Below are 22,331 nucleotides of genomic sequence, written 5' to 3' on the forward strand. Positions count from 1 at the left end.
GTCTAGATATTTTATTTGAAGTAAGCAGCTACCATTTATAGAGTCCTTAGGAGTATAAAATCAGCTATTTAAAATCAGAAGGGGTCATGGAAGTCATATTCTATTTAAACTACTTCCTGCATACCAAAAGAAATTATTTTTTGTTTACAAAATTCAATTTATATACTATCCCAGTATTAATTTTTTTTATAAAATGAATTTTTAAAAAATTTATTATATAGAGTACAAATGAGAAAACTAGGGTAAATAAAAAAAAGGTTTTGTCCAAGGCAATATGGCTCTTGAAAGAGCTAAGATTTGAACTCCTATCTATTGAGCACTTTTGACAAGGGAAACTTTTCTCTTCTGTGCATTATATCAGTGATTCATCTAATACTTTTCCCAGAAAGGGAGACATATTAGACCTCATTTATAAATGAGGAACTTGAGTCTTAAAGCCATAAAAATATTCATCCTATGTCCCCAAACTAGTAAATGAAGATAGCGGGAAGCAAATCCCAACTTTCTATTGTATCTTGCTATCTCAAATATTTTGTGCAATCACCCATTTATCTTCAATAATTCCATATGCAAATGGGATGGGTAGTAGTAGGATAAAATACTGAGCTGGGCAGACATACATTTTTCCTTGGTTAAACCACTGGATTAGTACCAACAATGGGCGGTCATCTAGCTGATTATAAGTATCCACTGAATTCACAATTCATAACAATTGGATTTGCTTTCATGTCCCATGTTGGCCAAGGGATGGTTATATTTGCTGTCCCAGTCAGGTGGAAGGCAATTGTGAAATGATCAGAGCTGTGATTGCCAGTAATTCAGAATTCAGACCTTGGCTCTTGGGAAACACACTCACTCCCACCCCCTCCCTGCCATCGCCAAGGTCTGCAAATTGTGCTTTTCACACCGTCCTTACCTGCAAGTGAGTGTCACCCTCATTCCTGGTGGCATCTCTCTTTCTTACTGGGGTTTTAATTATCACTAGGGCAAGTTTTGACAACACCGTCAAATCAAGCAAAGCACAGCACAGTGGGTCCTTGGGAGCCAGAGCAAAGTTTAATCATTCTTTCAAAGAGACCACATTTCTCCTCTTTTCCTGAGTGAAAGCTCTCAGTCCCCAAAGCATTCTGCTTCCAATTAAAATCAGACTCGCTTACTCTTCCCCCAAGTTTGGCAAGATCTGTTCAGGTGGAGTTGCTGGGAAACACTCCAGCTTGTGACCATCATTGCCTATTCCAGGAGATTTTCACAAACAACTACAAACTCCAAGTGGCTGTTTTGTGGTTGTCCCACTGGCACAGCTACTTCATCTGAAGTCATACTCTCACTCTTAAAAGAATTCTTTAAAATTGATTTTTCCCCTCCTAAATCATTATTCTGAGACAAATAAAAAATGTTCATGGATGTATGTAGACATACAATATATGTGTATATATGTATATCATTTTCTCTTCATATTTTGCCTCCCAGGATGGTGGTTGTTATGGTGATCTATTTTGTAAAGCATTGAAGACCTACAATATGCTTTGCTTTGGAATTTACCGGCTGAGAGATGCCCATCTCAGCACACCGAGCCAATGCACCAAACGGTGAGTGCTTACTGCTGCTCCCTGGCATGAAACAGTAGGTGCCCACCCAAATAGCATAGGGAGAGAGCCCCAGAGCCCCAGGCAAGTTTCATGTCTGTAGGGAGAAAATGGTTCTTATCTCAAGAGATCCAAAGTCCTTCCTCTCCCTCCACCAGGCAAGTCAATGATGCATGAAAAGACTCTCTTTTAGAGAATTATTTGAGATCTGGGATAAGGAAAAAAACATCAAGGAGAATGCTTATCATGTCCTATGAGCCAGAATAGGAAATATTGGTATATGTACACGTCTATAAAAAATGTAGCCTAGATCTCACCAGTTATGTCTGACTGTGTTTGCATAACCTCATATAGTCATGTGTTTCATGTATTTATAGACCAAGCACCTGCTTATTAAATACATTTTTACGTGTATCTTTTGCTTTTACATAGCCTAATTTCCTCTTGATTCTCTCCCTCTCTCCATTCCCGGAGAGCCATCCCATATGTACTTAAAAAAAAAAAAAAAAAACAAGACTGAAAAATGTAGTTATTTAGATATTTGGCATTATGTAGTGTTTTTTTTCTACTATATTAAAAGATCATAGAATGATAGATTTAGTGCTGGAAATAAATTTAGAGTTCCTCTTCTCTGCTACCTTTATTTTATATAGAAAAAGGAAACTGGGACTGGAAAAGTTAAATCATTTGTCCAAAGTCACATAGGTACTAATTGGCAGAGGTAAGATTCCAAACTCAGATCATCTGACCTCCAAATTTTTGCCATTGTACCAAAGGATACTCAGTAAATAGCATCACATGATGCTGTGTGATGGGATATACTCCTTGACCACTTAGAATCCCCAGTGAGGTTTTAGTTTAAAGGTCTGATTATAATGTTGACAGAAGTTGGCCCTTTGTCATATGTTCACTAGTGAGGGACCAGGGCTAATCTGGGGGATTGTGGTAGACTTGAGAATAAAAGATGTAGTCCAGATCATCTGACTGTAAAATGGCAAATAACTTCCTCAATTAGAATTAAGGTAAGGTTTTTTTTTTTTTTTTTTTTCCCTTGTGGAATTGCACAAATACAGGGCAGGTGCAGAAAAATGGATTTTACATGTTTAACTACAGGGGAAAGAACTTAAAAGGCCTTGAGTTGGAAGGGTATGAACCATACAAATATCAAGTCCTTTTCTCATATTCCACATTTTGACTTCATACATGAACCAAATATCTGAAACTTAAGAGGAAGTTCTGTTTAGGATAACCAAAATGTCCAAGGGTTAGGAAAATTAGCTTTCTTGAAGCCATTAATGATTAAAGCAATAACCACTTTCAGGTAATGTGCCTACAATTAAAATTTAAAAGAAAAAAAGGAAAAAAAAAACAGTTCCTGACCTCAAAAAGTTTACATTCTAATAGGGAGATACAATACATAGAGATAAATATAATAAATGGAAGTTAGCATCCTCTTCAAAAGCAGAAGAAAGTCCTTTCTGATTAGGTAAAAATAAGGTCAAACATTATCATGTCTCCTTGAAGTCCCCTTTCTCATTTCTTTTCCAGATACGTCATCACCAACCCTCCATATGAGTTTGAGCTTGTGCCGACCGACCTGATCTTTTGTTTGATGCAGTTTGACCACAATGCTGGACAGTCCAGGGCCAGCCTCTCTCACTCCTCCCATTCCTCCCAGTCCTCCAGCAAGAAAAGTTCCTCTGTTCACTCCATCCCCTCCACGGCAAATCGGCAGAACCGCCCCAAGTCCAGGGACTCTCGGGACAAACAGAAGTATGTGCAGGAGGAAAGACTTTAACATGTATATCCACTCCCACCGTGTGTGAACCTGTATCTGCCACTCATTTCCCCCAGTTGGTGTTCCCAACAGTAACTTTCCTTGTCCTCTCCCTTCCAGTTCTCTCCCCTTTTTATACACATATTTTGCATATGTATGATAGTGTGCATGTGACTGTCATTTTTATTTTACCACCATAAAACCCTTAAGCACAACAGCAACTAAGCAGACAGACGGACCAAAAGTTATTTATGAGTCTAGGGGAAAAAAAAAATCATAGGCATGCTAAAAACATAAATAACTCTCTGCAGAAATGATTCTACAGATTAGTGGAGAGAGGCTATTCAGTGTGAACACTCTTTAGCAAAGGCAGAGCTATACTGAGAAAGTTCTAGTTCATCAGCAGAAGTGCTGATGCATCAGGGTGCTTTGGGGGTATTTTTTATACTCACAAGTTCTTATGTTTATTTGAAAAAAGTAAACAAAGAGAAAAAAAAAAAACTATTGATTGTCTCCACTCTCCCAGCTAAAATATTGTGAAGCCTTGGAGAGTCCTAGCCTATTTGCTTGGATTATTCTTAAACACCGGTATCCAGCAAACTAATATCAGAGATTTCTCTTTTAAGACCTTTCTGTTTCAAGATTTTCTTCTTTTGGAGAGTATTTCCATCCCACTTTTTAAATGAAACAATAACAGTATTCCATTCATGGAGACAACAAATCCTAGTAATTTAATTTAAGTAAAAAGTGTTCTAATTGCATATTGAATTGTTATTCTGTCTCTGTGTACTGCCACATAGAAAACTGTTGTTTTTTTTTTTTTTTTTTTTTCCTTTTCCTTTTGACATTTGGGATGAAAAGCCATATGTATCATAAATATCAGATGTAAGTCATTAAAAACTGCCTTCCTGGGACTTTTACATCTTTTCAAAGGTGAATCACTCACCTTATGTACAGAATAAATAATGCTCAGAAAAGAGCAAGTATTTTTCCACATATCCTCAGGGGAATCTCCCCCTTCCCCCAACTTGGTTGATTTGTGTAGGCCCTGATCCCTGGCACTGTGTAGGTCTGATGCGATGAGACAGCCAAGGAAGATAAAACAAAAAACAGATAATATTTTTCTAGATCGCAGGGTGCAAAAGTAAATCAGAATGTGCAATTGAGATGGAGGCCACAGAGACCAAAAGCAGATATGGTTTCTGGCAGCATGGTCCCCAGCTGTCTAAGGGAATTGAAGGGGTTAAAAAATCCTGTTCTAGGTTTTTTTTTTAAAAGAACACAAATCCTCTTCCTATCTTGGCTTATCCAGAAAGACTGTCATTAGCCAAGTGAAAAAGGAAGGGGGGGAACCCCAAAACTATCCCCCTCCATCTGTACACCCAATAAGGAGGAGCATAGTAGGCCAAAACCTTTGGTGCATCCCTTTTTTAAAGTAGTTAGATAAAGCACCAATAAATTGCTTCCCCCCCCCCCCCAAATGCAGAAGTCAGTGGTCTTTAGACAGACTATTCACCTGCTAGATATAGAAATGCTTCCTAAAAATCAGCTTATCTCATCACTGCCGAACTGGCATCTTTTGAGATTAAATAGCTATTGGGAAGACACTGGTTTGATGATTAGGAGAGCATGTTTTGGTTTGTTTTGGGACTGTTTCCCCCCCACATCCCCCAATTTTCTTAGATGGGACTGGGGAGTAGGGGTGAGGGTGGGGGATTTGGGGGTGGGGATAAGAAAATGCTATAGCTCTACCAGTTTGGAGGAGGTTCATGATTCATATTTCAGAGTATAGCTTTTTGATTCCCTATTCTCCCAAGCATGATTTTTTTTTTTTTTTTTTTTTTGGCTATTTGCTTGCTGTGTGAATGGACAAGCACTTTTACTGACAAACCTGGTGAGGTTTTGCCAGGAGGCACCTCCCTAGACCCCTACCAGCAACAAGGAATAGGGGCAGTGCAGGGTTTAAAACAATAATGGGTGGGATTAGGGGGATTAATCACCTGCATCTATCTATATATTAAGATGGGTTGGAAAGTCTGTGAGTGAAAGGTATTCTCCAATTATTTTTGTCCAAATATATATATATATATATATATATTGAGATATATATAATATTATATATAACTATATATAACTCTATATACACTAGTTCTGGATCATGAAAAATTTTTTTTCATGCATCCTTTGCAAAAGAGGTTATAAAGTTACGCCCTCAGAACATTTATAACTACAAGGATGTGCCAGTTAAAGTGCTCAACAGGAAATATGACAGTTTAAAAGCATTGTAAAACTTACAGAGCTTACTTCTCTCTCTAAAGTGCAACAAGGATGAATAGAATGGGTCAAGGTATGATAATTAATGGTTCTGCATGCCCTAGCCTCTGCTGTGGGTTCTTCTATAACGCTGTCCTTGTGAAAATTTGTGAAATTAAAAACCAACAACAACAACAAACAAACAAAAAAAAAGGAGTTATAAACTTTATTCTGTTATTGCTTTGTTTATTTTCTTGTTATTTTGGTGGTTTTATTTCTCTTTGCTTCCTCCTCCTCCCCAGCTTCCTCTGTCCCTTCCCTTGCCCTCCTCCATCTCACAGGTCCCCAACAGCAACAAGGCTGTCCTCCTGCTGCTGCTAGATTTCCCCTCTCTCTTTCCAGATGTTTTGGGTTTTTTATTTTATTTTATTTTTTTGTTGTTTTTTCCCTCATGGGATCCATCTCTCTCCAGCTTGCCTTTAATGTGCACGTGTCCTCACTGTCCCACCTTGGTACCTCCCTCAAAATCCAAAGTCATCTCCCTCTCATGACTCCCCGCTTCATTCAGTCTTCTCCCCATCATCCCACCCTCAACATCATCAGTCTGTCCACATCTATGAACATCTCTCTGTTTATCTTGGCAATAGCTACTGAATCCAGTCATGATGCCAGTTGATAAACCTTTTTTTGGAAAACATATGCAGCTTTTCCATCTGGCAAACCTGCTTTTCTGTTAACTTTTTCTTCCTTTTTTTTTAAAAATCTATTTGGAAGCAGAAGGAACGATTTTGAATGACCAAAAGGAATGTTCACACGTGTGTTAGTTTGCTATGCCCTCGATTTAGAAGTGATTTGACTAGACATATAAGACTTTGGTCCACTCTCAATTATTTAGATACTGATTTTTGGGTTTGGGCATTAAATATATACCTCTCTCCTGCCTTTTCAATGTGTTGCTGCCCACAGTGAATTCTGATCAGAGGCTGGGTGCACACAAAGGGGGAATTGATTCAATTTCAAAAGAATGACATTGTGGTTCCTTGTTAGTCACTCTAATGAGGTTTGATGGGGATGAAGTGAGAACTCTCCTCAGAGAAGAGATTTGGGGATTATCTGGATATTTTATTAAACCTGTGAGCTGACCCTGTTCTCCATTAACACAGATAATTGAGAGTTGACTCTGTTTGTATAATGGTGTGTTCAGTGTTGCTGCTGGAAGGGAATTCAATTCAAAAAACATAAATTAAGCAATTTTATTTACTGTAGAGCCCTACTAAACCAGTGAGATAATTGCAGCAAACTATGCCTTCCAAGAACCAAAAATGCCCTCCCCATCACTCTTTGCTACCTTCCCCAGTAGATTTTTACATTCCTTTTTCAGGGTGTATTTGTCTACTCAGGGAAAGGGGTACACGTGCCTTGTACCTTCTCATACTCATTTCAAAAGCAACAAACAACAACAAAAACAGACATACAAACTAAAAACCAAATAAGGAGTTGAGAGTTAAAAGCCCCATAGTTATTTTGAAAACAAACAGTACCTTTTGAAGAATAAATACTAGAAACTCACTTAATGACTTCCTCTAGTCTAAGACAAAAACCATTCTCTATTCATTCAGTCTGACTTGCTTTGACTTTGAAAACAGACCATCAAATGATTTTATGGGATACAAAATACTGTAAAATCTTGTCAATCCTAAAATGCAAAGGGATTGATTAAATCATTAGTTTTTTACTGATGGGGATGAAATTGAAACTCTTGCTGCCATGAGATTTGGAGATTACCTATATTCCCTAGTGACTGAATCTAGGTGTATGTGAAGAACATTTCTTAGCTCAAAAAATATATATAAACCAATATTTGTGCAAATCCAGAGGTTTCTTAAAAAAATAAAAATTTATGACCCCGAAAATTCAAATGTCATTAATAAACATAATAATTACTATTTAAAATAAACACTTTAGATTTGCTTTTGAAAGTGTGAGGTTCCCCATCAATTCCTTAGCTGACAATTTTGATAGCTCTACCTTTCACACTAGTGTATGGATTCTAAAATAAGGAAGGGCCTTTTTGAAGCAACAGGGGACTACCTTAGGTACAATTCAGTTAATTGATAAGCATTTATTAAGCACCTGCTATCTGCCAACCCCTGAGCTAGCTTCTGAGGTCATACAGACAAAAGTGGAACAGTCCCTGTCATCAAGTAGCTTATGTTCTATTGGGGGAAACAATAGGAACCTAATATAGATAGAGTGTAAAGTTATTTGAAGGAGTAAAATAAGACATCCTGGAGGAAGGTGATCAGCAAAAGATCTCAAGTCAGAAGGTGATTTGAACTGAGTCTGGAAAGAGACTAGATGTGTATGAGGGAAACTTTCTCTCTCTGCAGTAGTAAGAAGATATAAAAGGTATCTGAGTTCTACTGTAGACAATGCTAACTAGCAATCTATCACATTTTTCTAAAGATACCCAAGGAGAACAAGAGGACAGGACAAAAAACTATAGGTTTGTACTAAGACAAGTAATAGAGAAAACCAATGTCTCAGTCAATTATATAGCCACTGACTTCTTTCTCAAAACATAAAAAAGTGGCATTTAAATCAGATTTCTTTGTGGAGTGGGTCATGGGGAAGGGTTCCTGCTTTCTGTCTGTAGAAAATTCACTCACAAACTATAACTATGATACCCACAAAAAGCACAAGGAAAAAATATATTCACCATGAAACTGGTTTGAATCCCAAAGGAGAAGAAATGGCAGAAAGACACAATGTTGACGCTACAAATATGCAAGGCAGGCTGCATTGTCGACCTAATCAAGGCTTAAGCCTCCCTCCTACTCTCCCTTCAAATTAAATATTCTACACATTGAAAAACTGTCCTGGAAGCAATCACAGAAGTTCCAGATAATGAAAATAGTCCAACTTCTGTGCAAATTGATTCCCTGCTCTATAGAAGAGGAGGGCTTTGTAGGCAATCACAGTGAAGAGGGGAAGCAGAAGAAGATGACAAAAAACTCCCGAGACTCCATGTAAGAAGAGCAAGGTTTTCAACAACATGGTTTTGCCTTTAAAAGGCAGGAGCTCATTGTTATCCCTCTGTTATTCTCAATTGTTGTTTCTATCCAAAGGAAATCTTTCCTTTCAAATATTTTATCTCTAAGCTTCAGCTTGTGGCGTGGGAGAAACGGGTCCAATTACTCCAAGCGCCTTTGCTGCATCTTTTTTTTTTCCTCCTCCCCCTTCCTCTGTTCTCTTCTCTTGAGAGGAGTTATTGTGAAAAGACTAAATTGCACAGTGCTGTCAGAACCTGCAGAACTAGCAAACAGACCCAATTACTTCTACCACAGAGCTGGTCCTCTGACTTATTGCTGGGTACTTAGAAACAATTGGAGTCCAGATTTGGCCAAGCCAGCCTGGGGACACAGCCTGATATAGATTAGGACTTGTCCTGATCTATATCTGACCACTGGTCCCAGATGGCTCTGGAGGAGAGAGAGAGGCTGATGACTTTGCACGGCCCTTTCTTATTTAAATCCAATTCACTTGCAAGTCATGACATCACCTTTCAGATATCATGGTCCTCTATGAAAAAGGACAATCGGCTGTGAGCCCTGAGTAGCTGCCTCACTGAAGACTTACCAAGCCAGTTCCAGCTTCTTCCTTCTTCCTTTCTTCCATCCTTCCATCCATCCATCCTTCCTTCCTTCCTTCTTTCCTTCCTCCCTTTCTTCCTTTTCCTCCCTCCCCACTCTTTTCCTTCCTTCCTTCCTTCCTTCCTTTTCCTCTCCTTCTTTCCTCCCTTCCTTTCTTTTTTCATTTCTTCCTTCCTTCCTTTAATCCCTTCCTCTTCCCTTCCTCTCCCCTTCCTTCCTTTCTTCTTTCCCTCCCTTCCTCCCCCTTTCCTTCCCTCCCTCCCTGTTTCTCTCCTACTTCCTTTTCTCCTCTCTCCTTCCTCTCCTTCCTTCTCTCCCTCCTTCCTCTCTCTTTGTATTCATATACAGAATCATACCCTTACTCTACTCAGGTGCTCTACTCAAAAGAATGTAAATTTTCATCTCTGAAACCTTAGAAGATATCTTGAGGTTTACCAACTAAATTTCTTTTTTAAGGACCGTGCCTTAAACCCACATCTCTTTGACTCTCACTGATAGCCCAACAATAGGTCCCATTCTAAGTCTCACTTGGTTATTTCTTGGGTCCTGATTGGCTCAGAGTGAATATAAATACCAATTGTTTCTGTTTTATTTACCCTGAGGGACTTCTCCTCCCAGATTTTTGTTTTTTGGTTCCTAATTAGTTAAAAGAGGTCATTTTTTACCTAACCTGAATCACTGAATGGGTGTTGCTTCATTCAAATTGAGTCCTGGGAAAGCCTTAGCTTAAAAAGACCTAGATCTCTCCCTGTATCTGTTTATCTCCAGTCATCCTGATTTATATCTTGTCATGGACTGGTGACTCCTCACTCAAATCCAATTCACTTGAGAGTCATGACATTGCCTTCCTGATACCATGATCTTCTTCAAGAACAATGAACAGATAATGAAAAGAGGCGACCACATTTCTAGTGTAACCATGATGAATTTTCCCAGAGTTTTGTTTCAGACTTCTTTTGCTTTCTACTTAGGTGTTTGTGCACTTCCTATGCTCTGCCTCTGCTTACTCCTTCTCTGCTCCCCCCAGTATTAGTTCCTCTGGGGATTGGTATTTTTCATCCTTGTATCTTCAGCACCCTAGCCACAATGTTTTGCATAGTAGATCCTAAATAAAAGTTCATTGAATTTGGATCTTATGTCAGCTGCCTGATAGTCAATCAGTGGGGAAAAGACATACAACTACAGCAAAATGATATTTGGAGACTAAATGATACCTTCTTTCTGCTAATGACCTCTTGTTCTTCTGGGATTGAGATCGTCATGAGAATGAAACCTCAAATTCCGAGGGGAGTGTTAGGGTACATGAGCCCTGTTTCCTCAAGATTTCCTCCTGTTTCCTCTTCTGGTAAGAGTTTCCAACTCTGAATCCTGAAAGTAACCCCTCTATCAGCAAGGTGACATAGCTTTCAGCTATGTAGATGATGCAATCAGGGGTATTTTTAATATAGAATGCAAAAGTCGATTGAACTCTCTACTTTTGGCAAATTCCCTTTTTAGTCTTTTATCCAATAATTCTCTTGCCTTCCCTCCGAGGTCTACTTGAAAAACAAAATCCTTGTTTATCTAGTCCTTAGGTCCTTGGGTCCAACTTAGCAAGTAAAACCACTCTTCCTTCTCACTCCTACCTCTCAAAGCACTTCCTTAGTTAGAATTGCTACTTTGGCAGTCTGGCTGAGCCTTTTGCCTTTCTTCTCTTTATTGCTCCAATATCAGGAACCAGAATGGTTGGTCTTGGCAGATTCCTCACCCAGATATCTGCCAGGTTCTCTTTCCTCTGTTCTATCCAGCAGCCTTCAAGCTACCTTCTTTCATCTCTGATAATTCCATTGAAGTTGCAACGGTATGAAATATCACTGGCTTCTTTCAAATACTATAATTTTGGCAAGAATGTGCCAAGAATGGTAGCTGGAGAAAATCATCAAGAATGGAAGCAGGAGAGACCTTTCCCCCTTTCTTCATATAGATATCTCATAGAAAACAGTAAACTCTATTATCTGGATAGCGTATCATCACTCACCTCAAGAAGCCTGAAGAAACTTTATCACTATGTTATGTGAATATACTAGTGGTGATAAAACATGGATCACTTTTGATAAGAGATGAATCCCATATACCTAGAATGCTAAACCTGTCATGAGAAACAGTGGGAAACAAATGATTGTGTGCATGTCACCTTGGGTTTAGTAGAAAGCATATTGAACTGAAAATCAGATTTAAGACATCCCAATTCTGCTACTGGAGATGTCCTTGAGAACTCAAAGAAAAAAACTTTTTTATTCTTCTGGGCCACAATCTTCTCATCTGAAAAATGGGAATCAAGGATCTCTAATATTTCTTCCAGCTCCATGATTCTGTGACTTTATGTTTAAGAGCTTCCCAAGAGATTGTACTTTTTAACCTTGTCAAGCCAGACCTTCCTGAGACAGTATACCACTATACCAGGGTTTTGGGCTGGTGGTACATGGTATGAGTGTCTAAATCCAAAGTCTTGAGGTTCTACTTTAGAATCACAAGGAATGCCAAACAAGTGGCTATGCATTTTTTTTCTTTGTATTCTATCTCTAGAGGCAACTTCTACCACCCCACTGCCTCTGTTTCTTCATCTGTGGAAAAGAACTAATAGAGCAAATTTACTTCTCCCTCATGACTCTGCTACACTTGAAATAACTTCCTTGGAGAGAAAGATAATATTTGTATCGCTGAAATTTGCCACCAGCCACTTCAGCAAAATGATCAGAGAGTTTGTAATAGAAACAACTCAAGGAATATAATATATTATAAATGGTCACATCCATCCTAAAGTACAGGCAGGGGCGACATTTATAGAATTGGCCCCAGCTTTAGCCATGGTGCATTGGGGTTGGAATAGCATCAGCAACAATAGAAATAGCTGACATGTGTCCCCTTGTTTCATACCGATTTAGGATCTATTTTTTGCATAATTTCTATTTCTATTCATATTAATTAAATTAAATCAAATATCCATGTTCTATCTACTTACCTATTTTCACTTCTTCCCTGTTTCATGCCCCCAAAGGCTCTAATCAGGCCTGTGGTTCACCCAGATAGCTTTAGTGGATAAATTGCTCGGTGAAGGCAGACTCTTCTGCAACTTCCAGCAAAGGCACAAACCTGACCTTGACTTTGGGGGAAAGCCTCCGCATGAGTTGGGTTTGGGGGCTTTGATGGGTATAATAAGAAATTGAAACAGAGAGAAAGAAGTGAGAATGAACAAGGGCATTCTACGTTGATTATGGAAGGCAGAAGGAAATTGATATTCTCTGTGCTGTGAAAGGTCAAAATGCCAATGTGAATTGAACTGTAAAGACTAAATTTTGAACAATTATTCTCTGTAGCAGTTATAAAAATTTCAGCAAATTGCAGCTGTCTCAGGCCCTTTGCCAAAAAAGACCTAATGGTTTACATCAGCAGAGTTCCCTCTCACCTCCAGCCTGGAAATACCCAACCTTGTACTAAATACTCTCAGCAAAATGAGCTCGGTCCCAGTGGGGCCCAAATCAAAGCTAGTCCAAGCTGGGCTAACAGAGCCTGTGCTTAACTCCCTTCAAAACCATCATATGCACAAGCCGTTTGAAAAGTCTTAGTTTGAAATTGTTTAGGTGATCCGGCAATGCTTTTAAAACATGATAACCATCGCACTTTACACCTCTCTGAAAGGTTAGCTTAATCGTAGATCACAAAAAAAATTGGTTTCCACAAATGCATAATGGTTCATCTATGTCACACTTGAACTAAATGGTTTTTTAAATGGAGCTGAAATTATTTTGATGTGTACACAGTCCCAGATTTTTATACAGCCTTTTTTAACCAGCCCATCAGGAGCTTTGCCTCCAAAGCCTCATTAATAATTCAGATGTGCTGATGACTTTAAAAGATCTATGGAATTGAAGCTTTAAAAAAAAAACAACCCTCTGCTTGACAAAAAGATAAATGAATGTAGAAAGAAGCTGTAGGAGTCTGGCAAGCTGTAGATCATCTCAGAACAGATTGTAACTTTATCATTCTGTCAGGGAGAATAATTTAAAGCACTTAATCAGTTAGTTTCACTGTGCAGGATGTAACATTATGAATTCCTATCTTCCAATCTGTTCACATCAAAGTGAACTTAATTATAATAGGTGAGAGAGCCAGAGCAGGAGAATGGGGTAGGGGGTGGGGTGCAGGAGGAGAAAGATTGAAAGCAGCAGGGGCAAGTTGACTTGAGGGGGACCAAAGGGGCTGAACAAAGACAGGTGTGGCTTTGACCAAATTATCCCCATCTTCAGCTAGCCTATATTGGGGGGCTCCAGCTACTTCACCATTAATAGAAAATCATTGCTACATGTTTTTTTTTTTTTGTTTCAAAACACTGTAGGATTGAATTTTACTGTTTAATTTATAATTAAAGACGCACACACATACACACATATACAAATAAGCAAAGTGAGAAATTAGAGCCAACAAATTATTCTAATAATTTGGCTTTTTTTTAAAAGAAATGCCCCAGAGGTCATAAATGAAGATTTGGAAGGCTGTTTCATTTCTAAAGGTAGATTTTTATGCCAGAGTTAATATGGCATGATAGAAGTAAACCCATCTCAGTACAAAGAATAGTTTGGGTTTTTTTTAAAACAAGTCACTGAATTTTGTTGTCTCATTTTCCTCATTTGTATATTGAGGGAACTGGATTTGATAGCCTCTAAGGTTTAACTTGAAATCTGGAATTCTTTGGAGGAAGGAAGGGAGGGAGGAAGAAAAGAAGGAAAGAAGGAAGGAAAAAAGAAGGAAGGAAGGAAAGGAGGAAGGAAATAAAAAGAGGAAGGAAAGAACAAAAGGAGAAAGGAAGGAATAAAAGGAGAAAGAAAGGAAGGAAAGAAGGAAGAAAGAAGGAGGAAGGAAGGAAGGAAGGAAGGAAGGAAGGAAGGAAGGAAGAAAGGAAGGACCTTATTTAGCACCTACTATATACCAGGCATTTTGCTAAGGCCTTTTCAAATACTCTGTCATTGATGAAAGATTAAATACTGAAACAAGGCACACGGTCCCCACACCAAATGCTATCTCACCATCACCTTCACATCTACACATATGGTTCATCCCCCAGATACAAAGGTGTAACTAGGAATTTTTGCACCTGGAGCAAGTACCACAAATTAGAGCCATAAATAATGCCTGGGATGAGCGGCATGAAGCATGCCTTCACTTTGGGAGGGGGAGGAGTTCACCCCAGATCCCTTATTTGGGGAGTTTTCTATTTTAGCTGATCTATTATTTCTAGCTTCTCAAGGATTGCATGTGCTTTCAGCTCCCTCTGTATTTGACTCCCTGGGACAAATTACCATTAGGCCTACCTTTGTTGTGGCTTTGTCTAGCCAATCTGTGCTTAAAAGATGAATAATAAATAATTCAAAGTAAATGAATAAATTGATTTTTAAAAATTAAGGTAGGGATTTGGGCTGAATTCACTGAAGAACATGATCATATTGCCAGAAGGGTCTTAGTTTTATGGCATTCTTATTTAACTCTCCAAATCACCTGATCCTTAGAATTCTTCAAAAACCATGATTCATATTGAGTTGTTAACATCTTTTCTTGCTTGCATCTCAGGAGCCATCTTCACTAGGAATTTGCTTACTTCAATTTTTCTGCCTTATGAGTCATTTCAATGTTATCTTGCTCTGGTAACATTGTCCACAATCTCAAATTCTACCTCTGGCCAGCAAATGCAGACAGTAAGCAAAAACAATGGACTTCCTTCAAAACAACCAACTAACCAAACAAAAAGGAATAAAATAAAACCTGACCATGGATGAAACAAAGTAGTGACCCTGGGCAGACATAGTAGTAAACATAGAATTTGAATATGAAGGCAAGAGAATATATAGAATGCCTGAGAACAAGGCTCCTAGCTTACTCAAAAATGCATGGCTATCTAATACTACTCAAATCCAGCTCATAGTCCATTCTTCAAGGCTGGATATATTCAGTGATAACCAACATCGCATATCCAGCTTGGCCCTCCTAGAATCTTCAGGCTTCAGAGAAAATTGCTAGAGAATACCTACCCCCTTATATCTTCCCTCACTCCAGTTGACCAGCATACAAGGTTTCCTAAGACTGCTTTACTATGTTTCTCTATTGGCTGCAGTCTCATCACAGATGTATTCAAGGTTCCAAGGTTCTTGATCCCCAACTCTGTATTTCTTAGTAATTGCTCAGCATCAAACTCTATTGATTGCCTTTTTTTTTTCTATGAACTTTCTGACTGCTTTGCCACAGGACTAATTAAACTTCTCATTTTCCCTCCTTCTTTCTCTACCCGTTTTGCCCTTTAGCAGAAAAGAAATGGTTTACAGATGAATCGGATAATGCCTATCCCAGAAACATTCAAATCAAGCCCATGAGCACCCATATGGCTAACCAGATCAACCAATATAAATCTACAAGCAGCTTGATCCCACCAATCAGAGAAGTTGAAGATGAATGTTGACTCCCAGGAGACCAGAACTAATTTTTTTTAAAGCCTGACAAACTTCATAAATGGTGATGTGACTTTTTTTGCTCTTACATGCCGAATCACTGGTGGAAAAGTTAGGATAAGCAAGAATTATGAGAGAAAAAAAATAAAGTAGACAGATCTCTCTCTCTCTCTTTTGTCTGCCTTCAATATTGCTTCCATGTACTTTGGGGGAAAAAAGATTTCATTTATAAATGAACATACTAAAAAATAGTCATGTATAGCCTCTAGCTTTTAAAATTATTTTTATTTATTAGAAAATATTTTTTTCATTTCTTTTTTCTCCATTGTCAAGTAAAGTCCCTTTAAAAAGATAAAAACCAAACTGGGTAAGTGGCCAGACTCCTTAAGAAGCTTGTGTCCCTTTTCCCTCTCTGTCTTTGAGGAGAATGATGGTCACCACAGCAAATGAATTGTACTTCAGAAAGACAAATTATTTTTTAAAAAAAGAGGTCCAACAATGTACACATGTATTTTAGAAAGCCAGAAACAAAAGAAAAATATAAACTCCTTTAGTTTCTGCTTAATTTCTGCAGGATGTATATTTTGATCAGCATCAACACCAGCTCTTAATAAATGGAAACTTATTTATTTTCAAAGTGGAAAGTCATATTTTTGTAGTTATAGTTTTCCATTTGGATTCCTTTGCCTTCATTCATTTCTCTAAAGTGAAGATTTTCTTTGGGCTTCTTTGGACCCACCAGAACCTTTCTGGTTCCAAGAGGACCCTAAGTGATTTTCAGAGCTAGGAGTTTCTGAACATTTCTGAATATCTCAGAGATAAGGAATGCGTGGGCAAGGTGTTAGAGGAGCACTTCTCATTGGCTTTTCTGTTTGTCCAATAGCTGTATTCTACCAGGTCACAGTTCCAATGAGAATTTCCTGAGTGAATGAGTTCAATTTTGAAAGTGCCTCCATTTCTTCTTCTCCTTCTTCTTCTTCTCCTTCTTCTCCTTCTTCTTCTTCTCCTCCTTCTCCTCCTCCTCCTTCTCCTTCTTCTTCTTCTTCTTCTTCTTCTTCTTCTTCTTCTTCTTCTTCTTCTTCTTCTTCTTCTTCTTCTTCTTCTTCTTCTTCTTCTTCCTCTTCTTCTTCTTCTTCCTTTCTTCCTTCCTTCCTTCCTTCCTTCCTTCCTTCCTTCCTTCTTCCTTCCTTCCTTCCTTCCTTCCTTCCTTCCTTTCTTCCTTCCTTCCTTCCTTCCTTTCTTCCTTTCTTTTCTTTTCTTTTTTTGGCCAGGTTTGAGAGCTTTTAGCTGGTGTGTGTATAAATGCCACTGAATACTTTCACATCACAGTAGGATATTATTAACTCATTCATTTAAATGGACTCTTGTTTGAAAGCCAGTTAATTTCCATTAACAAAGAGACAACTTTCCCATGTGTTATAATTTCCAGGTTTTCCATTTGTTGCTGGGATATCATGCCCATAATTGCCACGACAATATATGCAGAAGAAAAAAAAAAAGAAAGCAATGAATGTATTTAATAGGAGAACTTAGGAGGAACCTTTGAAAGCTGCCAGCAATGAAAGCAAATGTATCAACAATTTCAAAGTGTGGTCAACAGCTTTTTCTAACCGTCAGACATAATTGTGATGTTTTTGTTTCCTAGATGCACCACAGTATGTGCAGTGCACAACCATTCAAGAATTTAATGTTCCAAACAATTTAGCAAATCTTTCAACTTCAAAATTATCCATTTTTTGATACAACTAAGCAAGGTCTCTGGAGCAGGAATGGACAAGCTATTGAATGTTCTTTAAAACACACACACACAATAACAACTGCAACACAAAGAATAGTACACAAAAAGCAGAAAACAACACTTATACATAAACACAAAACACTGGGACCCTGGAGAAAACAAATAAAGATCACCTTCAACAGCTCATGGTATCTATTAAATAAACTTGGGGGGCTTTCCCTTTGCTGTAGAACTACCCAATGCCAAGGGAATCCTTCCAATAGCAGTTATTCATCATAATGAAATAGCAATGAGTCTGATAGAATTCTTCAGAATGGACACCCACTATGTACTACAACCCAAACTCTCAGCTTCAATGTTTGTCGACTAGCTACAGTCCAAATGTGACCATCCTGCCACTTAGTAGGCTTTTTTTTGGAGTGATTCGTGGACTGTGGTTACCTAGTCGTTTACATTCTGTAGAATTAGTAATATATTTTAAAAATTTGTGAATATCATGTATGTCCAATTGGATTGTTGAAAAATTACCTATAATCACTATAGAGTCTATTCCACAGACTAAAATAATGTCCACCGGTATATCCAGGTCTAACCCATTTTCATGATTATCAAAAGAAAAGAAAGACTATGGGGGAAATATGTGGCTATAAATGATCATTTCTTTTAAATGCAGGCAGCCTTCCACATCTTGGTTTTATTAGAGAGATACCTTTAGTATGTGACAATTTTCTAACATTCCTCCTTGTTCCATGAATTGCAAAACATTCCCCTTTCTCCCTCCTCAGTCAAAGAGTCTGGCTCTGGAACCAGAATGGTTATTAGTATTTATCTTCAATTTGGCCAAATCACAGGCAAATTGAAGATATAATCTTCAGTTATAACATTCATCTTAAAGCACATAGCAACAGAGCCCTTTCCTTTCCTTTCCTGCCTCCTTCCTTCCACCCCAAGAAAAAGGGAAATGCAAAAGGTCATTTCCTCCCCTCCTCCCACTTCCTTGTCAGAAGCACATAAACCTGCCCTTTCTGTTGCACAAATGAGTAAAGGAAAGTATCTGGGACATGAGACCCAGAACTCCTCTCAAGTCCCAAGTTGGTAGAATTCTCATTTGTCCACAAGAACAGAAGAATAATTAATCTGCAGCATGATACCTTACCTTCATTACTAGATTGCTCTGGGCCACAGCCTAAAGGCAGAAATTTTCTCAGAAAGGAAATAGTACAAGTATTCAGTGGTCCAAGTTCCTTCAGGCAATATGAGAGAAGAGGCTGTTCTTGGACCAGAGAAGGCCCAGCAGGCAACAACTCCTCCTTCCACTAACTTCTCTGAAGTTGAAATAGAATGGGGGATCTTTATCTAAATCAACTTTTGGGGGTGAATGAGATTTTGAGACAGCCTGTAAGAGGCCCATGGGTGGGGGGGAGTGTTCCTGTCTTTCTTTGTTGTCATTTATTGGAATCCCTACTTCCTATGTCCCATCATCTTCCTTTGAAACCCCCCTTTTCCCTTGTTCTGACCTAACAGATTAAGATTTAAGGTGAGAAAAGTCATTCTCATTGTTTAGTAACTTTGAGTTGAGCATTAATCGGATGATTATAAGGCAGAAATTATACCCTGATTATTCTTCTTTGGAAAATTTAATATTTCATCTTTGATATATCAAACAGCTGGATTCCAAATACAAACACAAAAACCAATGATGTCTACAGGTCAAAGAACAATCTAAAGGTTTCTAGAAAAAATGTCTACATTGGAGATATAGGTTTAAAAAATGACCATAGTAAGAAGCATTTTTTTTTGTAGGGAATAGCTACCTTCTTTATAGCAGATCCTAAAACCCAAAATGAAATCCCTGTCTGTCTCTGGCTCTGTCACCCTCTCTCTTTCTCTTTCTCTTTCTCTCCCTTTATGTCTTTCTATCTGTCTGTCTGTCTGTCTCTCTCTCACACACACACACACTTTCTTTCCCTCAATTCTCTATGGTAGGATTTTTCTTTCCTTTTAAGTAGAAAATGGGAGAGCTCCATTACCTACTCTGATTTCAAACAGGAAAGAGTGGTGGAAGTAGGCATGGCTTCCATCCCATGAATGACCAATTAGAAACCTTTGCCCTCAGTTTTCCTACTGAGGACTGCAACTGATATGAGCTTTTAGGTCCCTTCCAGTTCTAAATCTCTGATTGTATCTATGATCCTCTGACTGCATAACTACAAGTTAGGAATATAGTGCTTGTCTTGTATCCAGCTGTCCCTCTTGCTAATCATCTAAGCAATTATAACTGATGCTAATGGACTGAGATGCTGGACAGTTCCTACCCTAGAGACAGTCCTCAGGGTTCATTTTGTGTAAATTTTTCTTTGTCTCTTAAACCTTGAGAAAGTGCCAATGTTCAAAGCCAAAATCCTCTGGATGCCATTTATCAAATGTTGTTATCTTCTTAATCTTCACAGGGTTTTCCTCCCTTTCTACACAAGTCAAGGGGGAAAGATGGTGTTCTTGCCCAAGACAACTTTCACATGCCATTGCTTCCCCATAACTGCCCAGTATATAGGGAGGGGCTCAGAGATTGAGGACCCATTAGTACCTTCCTCATGATATGTGCTTCTGTGAAATGTCCTAAGCATCTGGAGGCAGCCAATCCAATTTCCTCTGCTTTCCCAGTCTTCTTTCCTTTAGTTTCTCATTGGCACTTTACCACCAATTTCCATTTATTCATTGCCTTCTGAAACATAAGTTTCAGCTAGACTTCCCATTAGTAGAGGTAAGGATGGTTAGAAAAGGGAAGAAGGGAAAGAACAAAGAAAAGACAGTAAAAGTCTGAGAGAAACTAAAAGCTAGGTCATGATCCTTACCAGTAGGTATACTCCTCAATGCCTGAAATATTAGGGTAGAATGCACATTCTCCTTTCACCCCCAGCTTCTTTCCTATCACTAGCTCATAACTTGCTGAGTGGTAACAAGATTATGGTGCAACTGTGGCTCTTTAAAAACACTTTCTTCATTTGTATCTGGCCTTCCTGAATTAGGGCCTGCCCAACTACAAGTAGAATTTATCTTGTGTCTGATGGAAAGCTCCTCATAAGTCGCACTTTCAATACCTCCCCCTTCCCTTTTCTTTTCCCATCCTTGAATAAAGCTTCATAGAGATATGCTTCCATATCATAAAAGAAGATTGGCCAATTGAATTATTTTGCTTTGGAGGGATAAAAAGAAAGTAAAGTAGGAAATAAACTTACTGGTATAGGATTCTCTGAGATGAGAAAATGTCAATACATATTATTACCCTCTATGCAACTTTTAACCTTAGAGAGGTTCCCAAGAGTCCCAACAGACCATAGCCAACATCCCAGTCAGAGTGTATCAGAGATAGGAACTGATCACAGCCAAGAAATGGCTCTGAAGACAGTTCTCCCTATTAGTTTATCTCTTGCAGAAGAAAGAGTATAAGAGATTTTAAATTAAAGTTTTCTATTACCAGGATATAGGTGATAGGTAGAGGAGCATAGTAGAAACAAAGTTGACTTCAGAGTTAAAAAGACCTGAGTTCAAGTCCCTCTCCTGACTTATACTGTCAGTGTGGACCTAGATAAGTCCCTTAGCATCTCAGTGGTTCAGAAAACTCTCTAAGACAGGGGTTCTGAACTCAACAAACATAATAGCAATATACACTGGCAGCTCTTGGTCTTTAAGCTCTTAGTTTTTCATTACCCCCAAAATGACCTGAAAAAATGATCCCTCACTGTCATCAAAAGTTATATAGGTGTCACATTTTATGAGTTAGGCATTTAGGGTCTAAACACAGAACTATGGTATGGTCCCTTTCATCAAGGAGAGTTGGGTAGACAAAATAATTGTGAAAAAGATAAGTAGCCATATAAGACAATACTTAACACACAAAGGAACTTGAAGGACTGATTATGTGATGGGATGATCTGGATCAGCTTAGTGGTGCATGAGAGACTTTAACTATATCTTGCTTAAGTAGGGCTTAAGTAAACATAAAGGAAAGAAGAATGTTTCAGGCATAGAGAAGAGCATGAACAAAGGCATGAAGGGTGGAAAGGAGAAACCAATCTGTTTTGGGATGGTCAAGCAAAGTTTCATAGGAGAGTTGAGATTTGAACTGGACTGTGAAGGATAAATAGAAGAGGTACTGTTGACACATAAGAAGTGAGGAAGAGGAGCCATTTTGTGAGGAAAGATAAAGTGTTTGATGGGAAATATAATGAGTTTGAAGAGATGGTAAAACCGCCAATTAGAAACGTTAGTAGGCAGTTTCAGATATGAACCAGGAGTTTAGGAGAAAGAGTTGAATTAGAGATTTATATAGAGTTGAGAGAAATCCCTATGACAGCAATTCTTGAAACTACATGTATAGATGAAATCTTTGAAAATGAAAATATCCAACAAGAAACACAGGGGATCAGATATTGAACCTTTGGTGGCTTAAAACAAGCCAGATGGAGTAAAAAGATCAGGAGAAAGGAAGAGAAGCTTAGGAGAATGAATAGAAATAGTTCAAGGGGCAAAATGATAGTGAATTTGTGTGGAAATTAAGAGAGGTTCTTAACAAGAAAAATAATTTATAGTGTAAAATATTACGTGGAGAAAAATTAGAACTAAGGGGCAAAAAGTAATTTGATTTAGTGATAGGGATAGGGAGCAGAGGGAGAGACTCACCTCATTGGTACAGGAGACAAATTTGTAAAGAATTAGGAAGTACTTCTTAAATGGGTGACCTAAGACCAGATGGAATTTAGAGATCATACTTCTAGAATCACAAAACTTCAGAATCATAAGGAACTTCAGAGGCTCTTTAGTTCAACCTGTACCTAGATGAGGATCCCA

General features: G+C 38.4%; 1 protein-coding gene across 14 annotated transcripts in view; it reads left to right on the forward strand.

The window, feature by feature from the left end:
- Nucleotides 1–15,913, forward strand: part of KCNMA1 (potassium calcium-activated channel subfamily M alpha 1) — an 891,121-nt gene extending 875,208 nt beyond the window's left edge. For 4 of the 14 annotated variants that reach the window (XM_051982032.1, XM_051982036.1, XM_051982037.1 and 1 more), the window contains 4 exons: nucleotides 1,471–1,589; nucleotides 3,135–3,359; nucleotides 5,682–5,710; nucleotides 15,605–15,913. In XM_051982032.1, coding sequence (XP_051837992.1) covers nucleotides 1,471–1,589; nucleotides 3,135–3,359; nucleotides 5,682–5,710; nucleotides 15,605–15,756 — 525 coding nt within the window. In that variant the 3' untranslated portion in view covers nucleotides 15,757–15,913. Of the gene's footprint in view, nucleotides 1–1,470; nucleotides 1,590–3,134; nucleotides 4,343–5,681; nucleotides 7,346–15,601 lie in introns of those variants that run through there. The other 10 variants (XM_051982028.1, XM_051982029.1, XM_051982030.1 and 7 more) reach the window with 5 other exon arrangements.
- Nucleotides 15,914–22,331: the final 6,418 nt, after the last annotated feature.

This window comes from Antechinus flavipes, chromosome 2, assembly GCF_016432865.1.
Source record: "Antechinus flavipes isolate AdamAnt ecotype Samford, QLD, Australia chromosome 2, AdamAnt_v2, whole genome shotgun sequence".
NCBI classification, from domain to species: domain Eukaryota; kingdom Metazoa; phylum Chordata; class Mammalia; order Dasyuromorphia; family Dasyuridae; genus Antechinus; species Antechinus flavipes.